The sequence below is a fragment of the Pristiophorus japonicus genome, chromosome 22 (assembly GCF_044704955.1).
Source record: "Pristiophorus japonicus isolate sPriJap1 chromosome 22, sPriJap1.hap1, whole genome shotgun sequence".
Lineage (NCBI taxonomy): Eukaryota > Metazoa > Chordata > Chondrichthyes > Pristiophoridae > Pristiophorus > Pristiophorus japonicus.
The window spans coordinates 7,530,692-7,547,336 of record NC_091998.1 but is presented as its reverse complement, the minus strand read 5'-3'; the positions used below and the strand labels follow the sequence as shown (position 1 = coordinate 7,547,336).

At 46.9% G+C, this 16,645-nt stretch overlaps 1 protein-coding gene across 1 annotated transcript in view; it reads left to right on the top strand.

The window, feature by feature from the left end:
- The window catches only part of LOC139235167 (calcium-binding mitochondrial carrier protein SCaMC-2-like), a 40,365-nt gene that overhangs the window by 13,785 nt on the left and 9,935 nt on the right, over positions 1 to 16,645 (top strand). The window contains exons 6-10 of the mRNA XM_070866386.1: positions 247 to 334; positions 3,408 to 3,519; positions 4,690 to 4,845; positions 8,349 to 8,501; positions 15,446 to 15,550. Coding sequence (XP_070722487.1) covers positions 247 to 334; positions 3,408 to 3,519; positions 4,690 to 4,845; positions 8,349 to 8,501; positions 15,446 to 15,550 — 614 coding nt within the window. The remainder of the gene's footprint in view (positions 1 to 246; positions 335 to 3,407; positions 3,520 to 4,689; positions 4,846 to 8,348; positions 8,502 to 15,445; positions 15,551 to 16,645) is intronic.

Genomic DNA, 16,645 nt, shown 5'->3' with positions numbered 1-16,645 from the left:
CAGCCAAGAAAAAGTCTACAACACACCATTAACTGAGATTGTGCCATTCCCCCTCTTTCTACAGCCTCCCAAACAAATTTTAGTAAGTTCTGACGAAGGGTCACTGACCTGTAACGTTATCTCTGTTTCTCTCTCCACAGATGCTGCCTGACCCGCTGAGTATTTCCAGCATGTTCTATTTTTATTTTGGATTTCCAGTATTGCATTGTTTTGCTTTTGTGTTAACATGTGAATGTATGTTTGCAGGCAAAATTGGCACATTGAAGCTTATACGCTTCATGGGGACACTGCATGTCAGTATTAGTATTTACCAAGCGAAAAGGATTCTTGATCAGTAAGTCAATAAAAATATATTACATAGGATATACGACACAGAAACAGGCTCAACTAGTCCATGCCGGCGTTTATGCTCCACTCGAACAAGAATCATTTTACTGATTTTTACTGATATAAGTTGAACTATATAAAACACTAGTTAGGCCACAGCTGGAGTTCTGCGTACAGTTCTGGTCACAACGTTACAGGAAGAATGTGATTGCACTAGAGAGGGCATAGAGGAGATTTACGAGGATGTTGCCAGGACTGGAGAATTTTAGCTATGAGGAAAGATTGGATAAGTAGGGACTGTTTTCTTTGGAACAGGGGAGGCTGAGGGGAGACTTAATTGAGGTATATAAAATTATGAGGAGCCTAGATATAGTGGATAGGAAGCACGTATTTCCCTTGGCAGAGGTGTCTATAACCAGGGGCCATAGATTTCAAGTAATTGGTGGAAGGATTAGAGGGGCGTTGAGAACTTTTTTCACCCAGAGGGTGGTAGGGGTCTGGAACTCACTGCCTGAAAGAGTGGTAGAGGCAGAAACTCTCATCGCATTTAAAAAATACCTGGATGTGCACCTGAAGTGCCGTAACCTACAGGGCTACAGACCAAGAGCTGGAAAGTGGGATTAGGCTGGGTAGCTCTTTTTTTTAGCCAGCACGGACACGATGGGCCAAATGGCCTCCTTCTGTGCCGTAAATTTCTATGATAAAATAAATCCTAATTGCACAGAAAGGATGAGGTAGTAAGCTCACAAGATAAATACCGAAGAGGAAATCACAACATTTGGGTTTTCTTCACAGATTCCTGGGTTTTAGACTCCACTGACTCAAATTTTCCAAAGTTATACCCTGGGAGAGCCTAAGAAAATGAGGGATTCAACCTGTTGCTTGTTCCCTTGCAACAAAGCATAAGATACAACTGAAGAAGCTCCTAGTTGGTTCACACCTTGTGTATCCAGTGTATTCCTGTTCGGTGGATTAGTAGACACTTATGAGTAATTCACATTGAAATTTTACGAATAGTTTTATAGTGCACATTTCTGGCTTGCTTACAAAAGAAAAAGGGAATTATCCATTGTTTTAAAAGGTTACCAAAAACTTTATTTTGTACCCCAATGTTGTCGTCCTCTCAATAACAACAACATCTTGAATTTATATAGCACCTTTAACACAGTAAAACATCCCAAGGCACTTCACAGGAGCATTATAAGACAAAACATTTGACACCGAGCTATAGAAGGAGAAATTAGGGCAAATGATCAAAAGCTTGATCAAAATGGTAGGTTTTAAGGAGCGCCTTAAAGGGCGAAAGAGAGGCAGAGAGGTCTAGGGGAGGGAATTCCAGAGCTTGGTATCTAGACAACAGAAGGCACGGCCACCGATGGTTGAGCGATTATAATCAGGGATGCTCAAGAGGGCAGAATTAGAGGAGCGCAGACATCTCGGGGAGGTTGTGGGGCTGGGGGAGATTACAGAGATAGGGAGGGGCGAGGCCATGGAGGGATTTGAAAAAGAATGAGAATTTAGGTGCTTTCAAAAAAACCTTGACTACTTTGGGAATAGTTAAATCTACTTGAAGGAATGTAACCATTACATTTTCATTGAAGATTGGAGCAATATTTAATGTGCTGTCTAAATGGCCACACAAAATGTACTTTTTCATTTTGAGCTGCTCCGTTGCTTGCAGCACTTCATGAAGGTTAGAGCATGAAGATTTAGGAATGAATGGATGGTTGGACGTCAGTGGATGCTTGTCGGTGATCTGCATGAATAGGCACAGGTGGTATGCAGTATTTCCCCTATCTTTACCCGGGAGGGTGACCCGAGTTAGACATTGTTTTGCACCGTTCGGCTTCCACCCTACATAAACTTCTGCTCATCCAAAACTCTTTCTTAACTCGCACCAAGTCTCGTTTCCCCCAACGCCCCTGTGATTGCTGGCCTACACACCGGCTCCCGCTCCGTCAACGCCTTAGTTTAATAAATCCTGGTTTTCAAATCCCTCCATGGCCTCGCCCCAATCTATCTCTGTAACCACCCCCAGCCCTACAGGCCATCGAGATCCCTGCAGTCCTCCAGTCTGGCCTCTTGTGCATGCTCAATTTTAATCACTCCATCATTGGCGGCCGTGCTTTTAGCTGCCTTGGACTCGAACTCTGGTATTGCCTCGCTAAACCTCTCCACCTCTCTATCTCTCTCTCCTCGTTTAAGATTCTCCTTAAAATCTATCTCTTTGACCAAGCTTTTGTTCATCTGCCCTGATATTTCTCTATTTCCCTATACTGCAATTATATCGGGCCCTGGTGAGACCACACCTGGAGTATTGTGCGCAGTTTCGGTCTCCTTACCAAAGGAAGGATATACTTGCCATTGAGGGAGTGAAATGAAGGTTCACCAGATTCCTGGGATGGGGTGGGGATTGTCCTATGAGGAGAGATTGAGCAGACTAGGCCTATATTCTCTAGAGTTTAGAAGAATGAGAGGTGATCTCATTGAAACATACAAAATTCTTACAGGGCTTGACAGGGTAGATGCAGGGAGGATGTTTCCCCCGGGCTGGGGAGTCTAGAACCAGGGGTCACACAGTCTCAGGATAAGGGCTTGGCCATTTAGGACAGAGATGAGGAGAAACGTCTTCACTCAGAGGGTGGTGAATCTTTGGAATTCTCTACCCCAGAGGGCTGTGGAGGCTCAGTCTTTGAGTATATTCAAGACAAAGACATAGATTTTTGGATATTAAGGGAATCAAGGAATATGGGGGTAGTGCAGGAAAGTGGAATTGAGCCATGATCTTATTGAATGGCAGAGCAGGCTCGAGGGGCTGAATGGCCGAATCCTGCTCCTATTTCTTACGTTCTTACTGGTTGAGGGACAAATGCTGGAGGGACGCCAGGTGAACTTCCCCTGCTTACTTTGGACAGAGCCATGGGATCTTGGAAAAGCAGAAGTTTGTGAACCTACTGTGTCATGGTGTTTATTAGATGCAAGAGGTTTAAACTTTCAGTATGTAGATTTATGTATTTACAAACAATACAGAAGATGCCAAGAAACCGAAAGCTGCTCTTTCTATTATTGTAATTAATCAGCTTGGATAGCAATGACTATATGGATATCGACTGGAACGAGTGGTGGCGCATCTACGTAACGACAGTAGAGAACAACATGCGAAATATGATTGACATCTGGCAGTTCAACAGTGTAAGTAGTATATGCAAGATGAATCCTCAGGTTATATACAGTGTGAGTGATTGGGGACATGATTAGTGCAAGCGTGCATTTATCCAGAGTCCGCAGTGTGGAAAGACTAACGCGCTTATTTATGCAGTAGTTTCTGTCTCCCGGTGATGGTCTCGAAGCGCTTTGCATGCCGCGAATCACTTTGGCATCCAGCGACGTCTGCTTCATGCAGGGTTGCCAACACTTGGATTTTGAAAGTTATAATAGAAAGTTTGAAATAAAAAGGTTGCCTCGAAATAGCTGATGTGCTCACATTCTGAAAATGGAAGGGATCAGGAACGATGTTCCCTCTATATATATAAAAAAAAGTTTTTCCTGCGTGGTCCCTTTAAATTTGCTGTCCGTCCGTGCATGCGCGGTATTTTCCAGCGGCAACGCTGGTGAGCGACCCGCGCGGGCCCTCCCGGCCGATGCGTGGCCACATGCCCACGCAGCTCCGGGGGAACGTTGATCCGGACTTAATGGTAGGAATTGGGTCAGAAGCTCATTCCTTTGTGATCGGTTGGAAAGAGGAGTTAGCCCTGGGGTCATTGAATCAATGTCATGGTATTGCAAGCTGGAAAGAATTCGAGAGGATGTAAAAGTTGGATGAGGTTTGTGTGTAGGAATGTTGCCGTCACTTTCATCCTTACTGTCGATACCGATAGAGCTGTTGGTTTTTCGAGGCTGGAGTAACTCGAGTCTCGTCACCGAGAGCATGCAGAAACCAAGCGCAGGTAGCGGAAGGAGCGTGCGGCAAACCAGTCCCACCCTCCCTTTCCTTCAACCACTGTCTGTCCCACCGGCGACAGAGACTGTAATTCCCGTATTGGACTGTTCAGTCACCTGAGAACTCACTTTTAGAGTGGAAGCAAGTCTTCCTCGATTTCGAGGGACTGCCTACGATGATGAGCTGTTGGTTTCCTTCAGACCTAAAATATGATGCATGCTCCGTGACATAAACTCAATAATACAAGTGGTGCCATTTTGGAGGTTTTGTGCTGCAATGAATATTTTACATCAATAATTCTTTCCATTTTTACTAACTTTTTTTTTTACCTGTAAGGGTGGTGGAAATGCCAACAAACCTTATATCTTTTTTTTAAATCACTTTACCACCTTAATGTTTACTTCTCTCATTTCACCCCGCAGATCTTTTCTATCAATGATGACATAACCAATTGTGAGGAATTCCTGGAGAACGAGGAGCCGGAAAAGTGGTGGGGCCACCTGATAGCGGGAGGCACAGCTGGAGGTGTTTCACGAACCATGACCGCCCCATTTGATCGTCTAAGAGTGCTGATGCAGGTAGGACCGCTCATTGATCCCGTGCCCGCAATTTAAACCTTGCCGTTTGTGCTTTCTAAGTGCATTAATAATGATGATCCAGTTTCATTTGCTTCCAATTTCGAGTCATTGAGTTCTAACTAAGCTTGTGGCGTGCCCAAAATCTTGACCTCATTGTTTGTCGTGAAGTGCGCTTATATTACAGGAGGTTCAAGACCCCTTCACCTGCTGTCCTTCTCTCAGATGTACCAGGGACCGGTGTCCTAGCCCTACGGAAATGCAGCTATGTTGGGTTAAGGGAGCTGGTTCCTGACATTGTGAGCAACCGGAGTACTCACTCCAGCAGTTGGATTGTCGTGAATCGGGTAGTTCTACCAAAGAGCCGGCACAGGCACGATGGGCCGAATGGCCTCATTCTGTGCTGTGTCAGTCGATGATTCTATGAATGGGGAACGTGCTCATCACCCTGTGACTTTGTGCCCTCTCGAGCTTGGAAAGAATAAATCAGAGAAAATAAATCTTCAATAGGTGACTATTTTCAAGATCAGCGCTTCAAGGCTAGGGATGTTGGCCTGGTCGAGGACGCTAATGCTGGTCCTCCGAGAGGATTTGTAGGATCTTGCGGAGACATCGTTGGTGGTATTTCTCCAGCTCCGCTGGGCAGGCCACATAGTTCGTGTGCCAGACACGAGACTCTCAAAGCAAGTGCTCTACTCGGAACTCCTTCACGCCAAATGAGCTAAAGGTGGGCAGCAGAAGCGTTACAAGTGATATGTCCTTACTATACAGTATAAATGAACACGAGGCCCATACTTGAGAGAAGGTCACTCTGTGACCAGTTACCTTTATTACCAAGACCTCAAGTGATGAAGGTGGGTGGAGCTTCCCCTTTTATACCTGAAATTCCAGGTTAGGAGTGTCTCTCACAAGTTCACCCCCTTGTGGTCAATGTTCTCAAGGTGTACAACTTAGGTCAGCTTATACATGGGTTACAATGATAGCTGAATACATGACAACCAGGACACCCTCAAAGCCTCCTTGATAAAGTGCAACATCCCCACTAACACCTTGGAGTCCCTGGCCAAAGACCGCTCTAAGTGGAGGAAGTGCATCCGGGAGGGCGCTGAGCACCTCGAATCTCATCGCCGAGAGCGTGCAGAAATCAAGTGCAGGCAGCGGAAAGAGCGTGCGGCAAACCTGTCCTACCCTCCCCTTCCCTCAACAACTATCTGTCCCACCTGTGACAGAGTCTGTGGCTCTCGTATTGGACTGTTCAGCCACCCAAGAACTCATTTTAAGAGTGGAAGCAAGTCTTCCTCAATTCTGAGGGACTGCCTATGATGATGATTCTCAGGAAGGCAAATCCAAGAGGACTTGGGTTCTGAGGTTCGGATAATTAAGACCTGCAGATGCTGAGGAACCTGGTTCAAGGTTTCTGATCACATTGGTCAGGACTTGGATACTGAGTGATAGAAATCTAACGACACAGAGACAGACCATTTCAGACCAAAAATCCGTGTTGGCCTCCCATTTCAATCCCATTACTTGCTCTTCAAACCCGTTAATATTTAAAGAGAAAGTAAGGCAGGCATTTCATCTTGGGTTCTTCTGTCCTGGAGCCTGAAATTAACCATCAATTGACTGACCTCTGGCCGGGGCATTTAGTAAAGGGCTGCAATTAACTGAATTGCCACAGGGATCTCTTGATGCAGCGGTGCTAACCCTCACAACCATGCTGTCAATTTGCTCATGTGGGGAAAGAGCGGGGGAGTGGGACTAATTGGACAGCTCTTTCAAAGAGCCGGCATAGGCACAATGGCTTCTGCCGTGCTGTATGATGCTCTGCTTCAGACCTACTCTATCAAACCTCTTCAACAACAACATCTTGCATTTATATCATCATCATAGGCAGTCCCTCGGAATCGAGGAAGACTTGCTTCCACTCTAAAAGTGAGTTCTCAGGTGACTGAACAGTCCAATACAGGAATAACAGTCTCTGTCACAGGTGGGACAGACAGTGGTTGAAGGAAAGGGTGGGTGGGACTGGTTTGCCGCACGATCCTCCACTGTCTATGCTTGATTTCTGCATGCTCTCGAGGTGCTCAGCGCCCTCCTGGATGCTCTTCCTCCACTTAGGGCGGTCTTTGGCCAGGGACTCCCAGGTATCAGTGGGGATGTTGCATTTTATCAAGGAGGCTTTGAGGGTGTCCTTGAAACGTTTCCTAGGCCCACCGGGGGCTCGCTTGCCGTGTAGGAGTTCCAAGTAGAGCGCTTGCTTTGGGAGTCTCGTGTTGGGCATGCGGGCGATGTGGCCCGCCCAACAGAGCTGGTCGAGTGTGGTCAGTGCTTCGATGCTGGGGATGTTGACCTGATCGAGAACACTGACGTTGGTGCATCTATCCTCCCAGGGGATTTGTAGGATCTTGCGGCGAGCGCCTTTAATGTAGTAAAAGTCCCAAGGTGCTTAACAGGAGCGTTATAAAACACAATGTGACACCGAGCCACATAAAGAGATATTAGGGCAGATGACCAAAAGCATCTTAAAAGAGCAAAGAGAGGCGGAGAGGTTTCGGGAGGGAGTTCCAGAGCTTGAGCCTTTGCAGATGCAGTCACGGCCGCCAATGGTGGAGCGATTATATTCAAGAAGCCAGAATTAAGGAGCACAGATATCTCGGAGGGTTCTGGGGCTGGAAGAGATTAAAGACCTCTATCAGGTTACCCCTCAGCCTTCCCTTTTCTAGGACCCCAGCCTGTTCAATCTTTTCTGATGGTTATAACCTCTCATATGGTATCATCTAACTACGTTATGTTTATTTTTAATGAATACCAAGGAAATTTGATATCCTGCACTGACGTACTATGTTCCCCGGGGTCCCGTGCAGCCGGCTTGTCAGATTTTCAGTGCACAAACGCGGTATTTTGAATCAACCACGCAGTCTATTAAAGATTACAGGGAACAATGCTTGTGTTTTGTTGTCACCATCATAGACAGTCCCTCGAAATCGAGGAAGACTTGCTTCCACTCTAAAAGTGAGTTCTCAGGTGACTGTACAATCCAATACGGGAATTACAGTCTCTGTCACAGGTTGAAGGAAAGGGAGGGTGGGACAGGTTTGCCGCACGCTCCTTCCGCTGCCTGCGCTTGGTTTCTGCATGCTCTCGGCGACGAGACTCGAGGTGCTCAGCGCCCTCCCGGATGCTCTTCCTCCACTTAGGGCGGTCTCGGGCCGGGGATTATGTTTTGTGCTCCAGTGTTGATGCAACTCATAGCATTGTGAAATTTAAAACCATTTGCCAGATTAATACAAAGATGAAATATCAGTCTTGAATAAATGATTAACCTTTTTATCTGTCCTCCAATGGTAATACATTATTAGCCTGGATTCATTCATTCAATGTTGGATTTTTAGCCAGCAGTGGGTCGTGGAGGCGAGTACTTCAGCCCTTTGTCCGCACCCGCTATACGACCCCTAGCAGAATACCCAGCAGAATAAACAGTTGTGTTTTTTGTACCATTTGCCCAGGTTTATTCTACGCGACAGAATAGGATGAAGATTTCTGGTGGCATAAGAGCAATGATTGAGGAAGGAGGCATCAGTTCAATGTGGAGAGGGAATCTAACTAATATTATCAAGATTGGGCCTGAGCTTGCCATTAAATTCATGGCATACGAGGAGGTACGTCCGATACGATCATTTGTTGTCGCTTTGCGCTGCTGCCGCTTATTTTGTCCGTCTGTCTAATACATTAAAGACAGTATGGTGGTGTAGTGTTTATGTGACTGGACCAGTAATCCAGAGGCCTGGACTGATGATCCGGAGACAAAGTCTCAAATCCCACCACGGCAGCTGGGGAATTTAAATTCAGTTCATTAAATAAATCTGGAGTAAAAAGCGAGTGTCAGTAATGGTGGCCATGAAACTATCGGATTGTCGTAAAAACTCAACTGGTTCACTAATGTCCTTTACATGAAATAGGAACAGGAGTAGGCCATTCAGCCCCTCGAGCCTGCTCCGCCATTCAATGAGATCATGGCTGATCTTCTACCTCAACTCCACTTTCCTACACTATCCCATATCCCTCGATTCCCTTAATATCCAAAAATCTATCGATCTCTGTCTTGAATATACTCAACGACTGAGCCTCCATAGCCCTCTGAGGTAGAGAATTCCAAAGACTCCTCCCAGGGAGTGCAATGGATTCACCATCATGATCGCTCCCCAGATGCTGAGTACAATGCCAGCTTAGGTTCACAACAGAACAAAGAAGCCATCTCCCAGTTTCCTTTAGGGAAGGAAATCCGCTGCCCTTACCTGGTCTGGCCGATATGTGACTCCAGACCCACAGCAATGTGGTTGACTCTTAACTGCCCCTCTGAAATGTCCCAACGAGACACTCAGTTGTCACAAACCGCTACGAAAAAAAATAAGCACTGTGGGAGTACCTTCACCACGCTGACTGCAGCGGTTCAAGAAGGCAGCTCACCATCACCTTCTAATGGGGAAATAAATGCTGGTCTTGCCAGCGACGCCCACATCCTGTGAACACATTTTTAAAAAATATTGGTGCATCTGGACGGTGCACTTTGTAGCAGATGCAAAACAATCTTAAAATGTTAGATACATCTTAGCTACAACCTGAAACAGACGAGCACATTCAACTCTGCAAAGTGCCCCGACCATAGAGGGGAGTTGAGGAGAACTTGAGGGCGGTGGGGGTCTGGAACTCACTGCCTGAAAGGATGGTGGAGGCAGAAACCCTCATCGCATTTAAAAAGTACTTGGCTTGCCGTAACCTACAGGGCTACAGACCAGGAGCTGGAAAGTGGGATGACCTCTTTCTCGTCCCGGCAAATACACAATGGGCTGAATGACCTCCTCCCGTGCCGTAAATTTCTGCGATTCTATACAACAATTAAACCCTGACCCGTGGGGATTCTCTCTATTGAACAATAACGAGACTTTGTCGCTTTGAAGGGACTGGGCAAGTCAAACACAGCTGCTATTTAGCACCTCAACAGTGTGTGGTTTATGGGATAATAGTCCGGTCACTATAGATCACCGCATCATCTGACTTGACTAGGGGCAATGCTGCGGGAGCTTTGTTGATGCAGTGAGTTGTTGCATTTCAAAATACCATTTCTAAAAGCGCCACATGCAGATTTTGTGTCATATTTGCACCCGATCGGCTTGACTACCGTATTCATAAAAGTAGTAACGTCTTAAAAGTATTCAAAAGGCGCGGGTTGGTATTTTTCTGACCTTGGTGACCTGTTCTCTCCCCAAAGGCAGGAGTGAAGTATTAAAAAGAGGCTGTTAATTCACAGAAACTTCCTTCAATCGGGCCTCTCTGGCGCAGGCAGGATTTATTTTGGGGTTGGAGGTGAGGGTGGAAATGTTTGGATACGAGTTTGCCAGACCAAACAAGACTACTTCAAAAGAGCTATTTTGAAATAGGAATTTCACTTGAGGTCCAATTAGTAACATTATTACTTCCCATTAATGCAACAAAGCAAATGAAAAAACGATCAGTCTTGTCGAAGAAAAGCACGAAGTCCCAGAGCTGGTAATATGTCGCTAGGTTGTCAATAACCTCGCTGCTGTTCACTGCAATATCCTGGTGAAGTGCAGTTCAATGGTTGAATTGTGGAACTGACTATTGACCGAACTGAGCCATCCCCTTTTGAAAAGATGGAGTGGTCCAATAAAGAAAACATCTTCGAAAACAGAGAGACAGACTATTATCTGAATGGTGACAGATTAGGAAAAGGGAAGGTGCAAAGAGACCTGGCTGTCATGGTACATCAGTCATTGAAGGTTGGCATGCAGGTACAGCAGGCGGTTAAGAAAGCAAATGGCATGTTGGCCTTCATAGCGAGGGGATTTGAGTACAGGGGCAGGGAGGTGTTGCTACAATTGTACAGGGCCTTGGTGAGGCCACACCTGGAGTATTGTGTACAGTTTTGGTCTCCTAACCTGAGGAAGGACATTCTTGCTATTGAGGGAGTGCAGCGAAGGTTCACCAGACTGATTCCCGGGATGGCGGGACTGACCTATCAAGAAAGACTGGATCAACTGGGCTTGTATTCACTGGAGTTCAGAAGAATGAGAGGGGACCTCATAGAAACGTTTAAAATTCTGACGGGGTTAGACAGGTTAGATGCAGGAAGAATGTTCCCAATGTTGGGACACAGTCGAAGGATAAGGGGGAAGCCATTTAGGACCGAGATGAGGAGGAATTTCTTCACCCAGAGAGTGGTGAACCTGTGGAATTCTCTACCACAGAAAGTTGTTGAGGCCAATTCACTAAATATATTCAAAAAGGAGTTAGATGAAGTCCTTACTACTAGGGGAATCAAGGGGTATGGTGAGAAAGCAGGAATGGGGTACTGAAGTTGCATGTTCAGCCATGAACTCATTGAATGGCGGTGCAGGTTAGAAGGGCCGAATGGCCTACTCCTGCACCTAGTTTCTATGTTTCTATGTTTGACCCCCCCCACCCCAGAATGTGCCTATTTAGACCACTTCTCCAATCAAAGGCACAGGCCAAGATAATCACAACTCTTCATACACTTAATCAGAATTCACCTCCCTTATGCCATTTTTCTTCAATATTCTTGCTTCGAAAAATCAATCAAATCCAGGCTGACACTGCAGTGCAGTGCTGAGGGAGCGCCGCACTGTCTGAGGTGCCGTCTTTCAGATGAGACAATGGGCCCAAGTTTCGGGCCGCGCCTAGAATGGCGCAGCCCTGACCTGGACGCCCGTTTTTCGCGCCACAAAGTGCGCCTAAAAAAAACTTACAGATTCTCCGGCTCCCTGCTGGTCCTCTGGAGCTGGGCGCAGCGCAGCATGAGCTGTGGGGGGCGGAGCCAGGTCCCTGCGCTGAAAACAGTGCTGGGACCTCTGCACATGCGTGCTACAGTTGGCGCGCATGTGCAGTAGCTCCAGGCGCCCAAAACTGTGTGGGAGGGGCCCGAAGCACGCAGCCCCTAGCCCTGGCCGAATGGCCTCACTGGGACTGCGTTCATAAGGCTGCTTCCCACGCCCAGCTCCTGCTTCCTCCCGACCCGACTCGACTCCCGCTTCCCCCACCCCCCGCCGCCCCCGGACCGGACCGACCCCGACACCGACCCGACTCCTGCTGCCCACCCCCCCCGCCCCTCGACCGGACCCGACCCCCCCAGACTGGACCCGACCCGCGCTCCCCCACCCGACCTGACCTCCCTCTCCCTCCCTTCCTCCCCCCCCCCCACCGACCCGAACCGAACCGAACCGACCTCCCTCCGCTCCCCCGACCCGACCCAACGCCACCTACCTGTAAATCTGTTGCTGGGGACGGGCCCTGCCCGAAGTCTTGGGCCCGGCCCGTTCAGCCTCCCCCCCCCCTTCTCCTTTCCCCCCCCTTCTTCCCCACCCCTTTCTTCCCCCCTTCTCCGTTTCCCCCCCTCTCCTTCCCCTTCTCCCCCCCCTTCTCCTTTCCCCCCCTTCTCCTTGCCCCCCCTTCTCCATTCCCCCCTCACCTTGCCCCCCCTTCTCCGATCCCCTCCTCACCTTCCTTTTCTCCCACTCCTTCTCCCCCCTTCTCTTTCCCCTTCTCCTCTCCCCTCCCCTTTCCCCTTCTCCTCTCCCCCCCTTTCCCCTTCTCCTCTCCCCCCCTTTCCCCTTCTCCTCCCCCCTTCCCCTTCTCCTCCCCCCCTTCCCCTTCTCCTTCCCCCTTCCTCTTCTCCTTCCCCCTTCCTCTTCTCCTCCTCCCCCCTCTCCTCCTCCTCCCCCCTTCCCCTCCTCCTCCCTCCTTCCCCTCCTCCTCCCCCTTCCCCTCCTCCTCCCCCTTCCCCTCCTCCTTCCCCTTCCCTTTCTCCTCCCTCCCCCCTTCCCCTTCTCCCCCCCTTCGCTCCCATCCCTCCCCCTTCTCCCCCATCCCTCCCCCTTCCCTCCCTCCCCCTCTGCCTCCACCCCTTCCCCTGCCCCCCCCCTCTCCCTCTACCCCCCTCCTCCCCCTCCCTTGCTGTCAGAAACACAGACACTGACAGACAGAGAGTGAGAGACACACACAGACTGACAGAGAGAGATAGAGACACAGACAGAGACACACTGGGGGGTGGGGGGTGGATTCCAGCACGCTTGGTGGAGGGCTCCCGGTGCTGCAGTCGGTAAGTAGAAAATGTTTTATTTATTGATTTAAAAGAAAATATATTTCTTATTAATTTTTTTTGATTGATTTATTGGTTGATTTATTGATGTTTTTATCATTTATTATTGATGATGGCTCTTTACTTGTAAAACTGAAGTGTTTAATGTTTGTAAACTTCCCTTTAAACCCTACGCCTGATTTGTAACCTACGCCTGATTTTCTAAAGTGTAGACAAGGTTTTTTCGAGCGTACAAAAATCTTCACTTACTCCATTCTAAGTTAGTTTGGAGTAAGTTTTCACTGCCGAAACTTTGAAAACAGGTGTACGTGGCCGGACACGCCCCCTTTTGAAAAAAAATTCTGTTCCAAAGTGAAACTGTTCTAACTGACTAGAACTGGAGCAAACTAAATGCCGAGAATTTGAATTTCTAAGATACTCCGTTCTGCACCAGTTGCTCCAAAAACCAGGAGCAACTGAGGCCGAAACTTGGGCCCAATAAACTGTGGCCCCGTCTGCTCTCTCAAGTGGATGTAAAAATTCCCTTGGCACTATTTCGAAGAGGAGCAGGGGAGTTTGCCCCGGTGTCCTGGGGCCAATATTTTTCACTCAATTAACATAACAACAAAACAGATTATTTGGTCATTTTCACATTGCTGTTTGTGGGAGCTTGCTGTGCGCAAATTGGCTGCCCACATTACAACAGTGACTACACTCCAAAAGTACTTCATTGGCTATAAAGCGCTTTGAGACGTCCGGTGGTAGTGAAAGGCGCTATATAAATCCAAGTCTTTTTTTCTTTCTTTTTCCCAGAGTCCTAAATCATGCATCTAAGAGATCCATGTATTCTCCTGTAGCTACCAGCTCAAAGAGCTATTAGGTGGGTTAGACATAACATCTTTCACAAATCAGCCTATTATGACTCTGGTAATAGATACGGGCAATTCTCCACTAATAACTGGCCTGTATCCCTTGCTTTATTCCTTCCTGAACCTTTTTGAATATGCTCTAATCTTTGCTCCCATCCAATCCTTTTTGCATTATTCCCGAATCCAGTGATCTGAGGAAGATGCTAACCAATGCATTTCCAAATTCCTCTTCATGCTACTGTTTGGGTCTAGAGATTAATCCGTCTTGAGGTGATCCAAAACTCGGCAGCCCGTGTCCTAACTCGCACCAAGTCCCACTCACCCATCACCCCTGTGCTCGCCAACCTACATTGGCTCCCGGTTAAGCAACGCCTCGATTTCAAAATTCTCATTCTTGTTTACAAATCCCTCCAAGGCCTTGCCCCTCCCTATCTCTGTAATCTCCTTCAGCCTCACAACTCCCCAAGATATCTGCGCTCCTCAAATTGTGCCCTTTTGAGCATCGCTGATTATAATCGCTCCACCATTGGTGGCCATGCCTTCAGCTGCCTGGGCCCCAAGCTCTGGAATTCCCTGCCTAAACCTCTCCCCCTCTCTACCTCTCATTCCTCCTTTAAGATGCTCCTTAAAACCTACCTCTTTGACCAAGCCATAATTTCTTCTTATCTGGCTCGATGTCAAAATTTATTTTTTGTCTTATAACACTGCTGTGAAGCGCCTTGGGATGTTTTACTACATTAAAGGTGCTATATAAATACAAGTTGTTGTTGTCTTTAATTTATCTGTTTGCATGAATAGACAGTCACTTGTGCCCTATCCTGAGCATTATGAAAGAGTTCTTGCGCATGAAGATGACAGCCATTATGCTGTGGGTTATACAGGAGGCTGCATGACCACTTGACTTTGTTCTCGTTCCCTGTTGAGAAGGCAAATTAAAGATGGCAGAGATATTAACTGTGCTACACAAACTAGGGTTGTATTCCCTGGCATTCAGAAGATTAAGGGGTAACTTGATCAAAGTTTTCAAGCTATTAAGGGGAACTGATAGGGGTAAACAGAGAGAAACTATTCCTGCTGGTTGGAGAATCCAGGACTAGGAGCATAGTCTAAAAATTAGAGCCAGGCCTTTCAGGAGTGAAATTAGGAAACACTTCTGAAACACACAAAGGGTGGTAGCAGTTTGGAACACTCTTCCGCAACCAGCAACTGAAACTAGGTCAATTGTTCATTTCAAATCGGAGATTGATATTTTGTTAACTAAAGGTATTGAGGGATATGAGCCAAAGACGGGTATATGGAGTTAGGTCGCAGATCAGCCATGATCTCATTAAATGGCGGAACAGGCTCGAGGGGCTCAATGGCCTCCTTCTGTTCCTATGCTTGATTTTTTTTCCCTCCTCTCCCTCTGGGAGATATAGGGGGATGAACTTAGTGTTAAAAGTAGGGATCAAAGTCCATGATATATTCTATCGAGTCTGGGTGGATTAGTTTTGATGGATGGGATAATTTGTTCTTTCCCCACGTGGTTGGAGAAGTAACACATGGTGTGTTAAGTTTTAGTGCAAACTGGATATACTTTCCTTGAGGTTTTTAACTTTTTATTTCTGAATTGTGTTCGCAGCTCAAGAATCTAATAGGTGAACCAGAAACTTTGGGAATGAAAGAACGATTTCTTGCTGGGTCACTGGCTGGTGCAGTCTCTCAAACAGCCACGTTTCCAGCTGAGGTACGTCACAATAATGCATTATGTCAGGTGTTTTTTCAATGTGATGTTTAGTGGGGAGGGGGCAAGTGTTTGTATTAATTTAGAGAGGGTTGGTATGATAATACAATACTATTTATTAAAACTTCAAGGGGGTCCTCCCCTGTTATCTTTATGAAGTCTCTAGCATTGCCAAGTGGATGCATAACACAAATTAAAATGTAATTATTGCTGCTTATTTCAAACTCCCATCCACCAACAGTAAAAGGATTCATAACACGGCCATCCAGACTTTCCTTCACGGCGATGTCCGATGGCTAATGAACAGCTCACATTTTCCTGAGTCCCCACCATGAGAAACAAGACTTGCCAATCCGAGCATTCTGGTTTGGGTTCAGTTTGTGAATTATTATTTATTTGGAACTAAAAGGAAATTCAACCCAGAATATAAACCACAGCTCACCACTTGCTGTCGCTGTCGTGAATATTTGGTTCAAGTCTCAACATGTCCATCACAGAGGAAAGTGAACAGCAGTATTAAAAGATTTGCATTTATATAGTGCCTTTCACAACCACCGGATGTCTCAAAGCACTTTACAGCCAATGAAGTACTTTCGGAATGTAGTCACTGTTGTAATGTAGGAAATGCGGCAGCCAATTTGCTCACAGCAAGCTCCCACAAACAGCACTGTGATAATGACCTGATAATCTTTTTTTAGATATGTTGATTGAGGGATAAATATTGGCCAGGACATGGTGGATAACTCCCCTGCTCTTCTTCGAAATAGTGCCATGAGATCTTTTATGTCCACCTGAGAGAGCAGACGGGTTTAACGTCTCATCCAAAAGACGGCACCTCCAACAGTGCAGCACTCCCTCAGTACTGCACTGGAGTGTCAGCCTAGATTTTTTTTGTGCTCAAGTTCCTGGAGTAGGACTTGAACCCACAACCTTCTGACTCAGAGGCGAGGGTGCTGCCCACTGAGCCACGGCTGACACTGGTATTGTGCTTTTGAATGATAGCCCCGCTGTCTTGTTTCGGGTGAATTATAAGGAGCTGGTTAAGATCCTCACATGCGCATGTAGGCTGAATAGAATTGAAGTTCGCTTCTCTGCCAC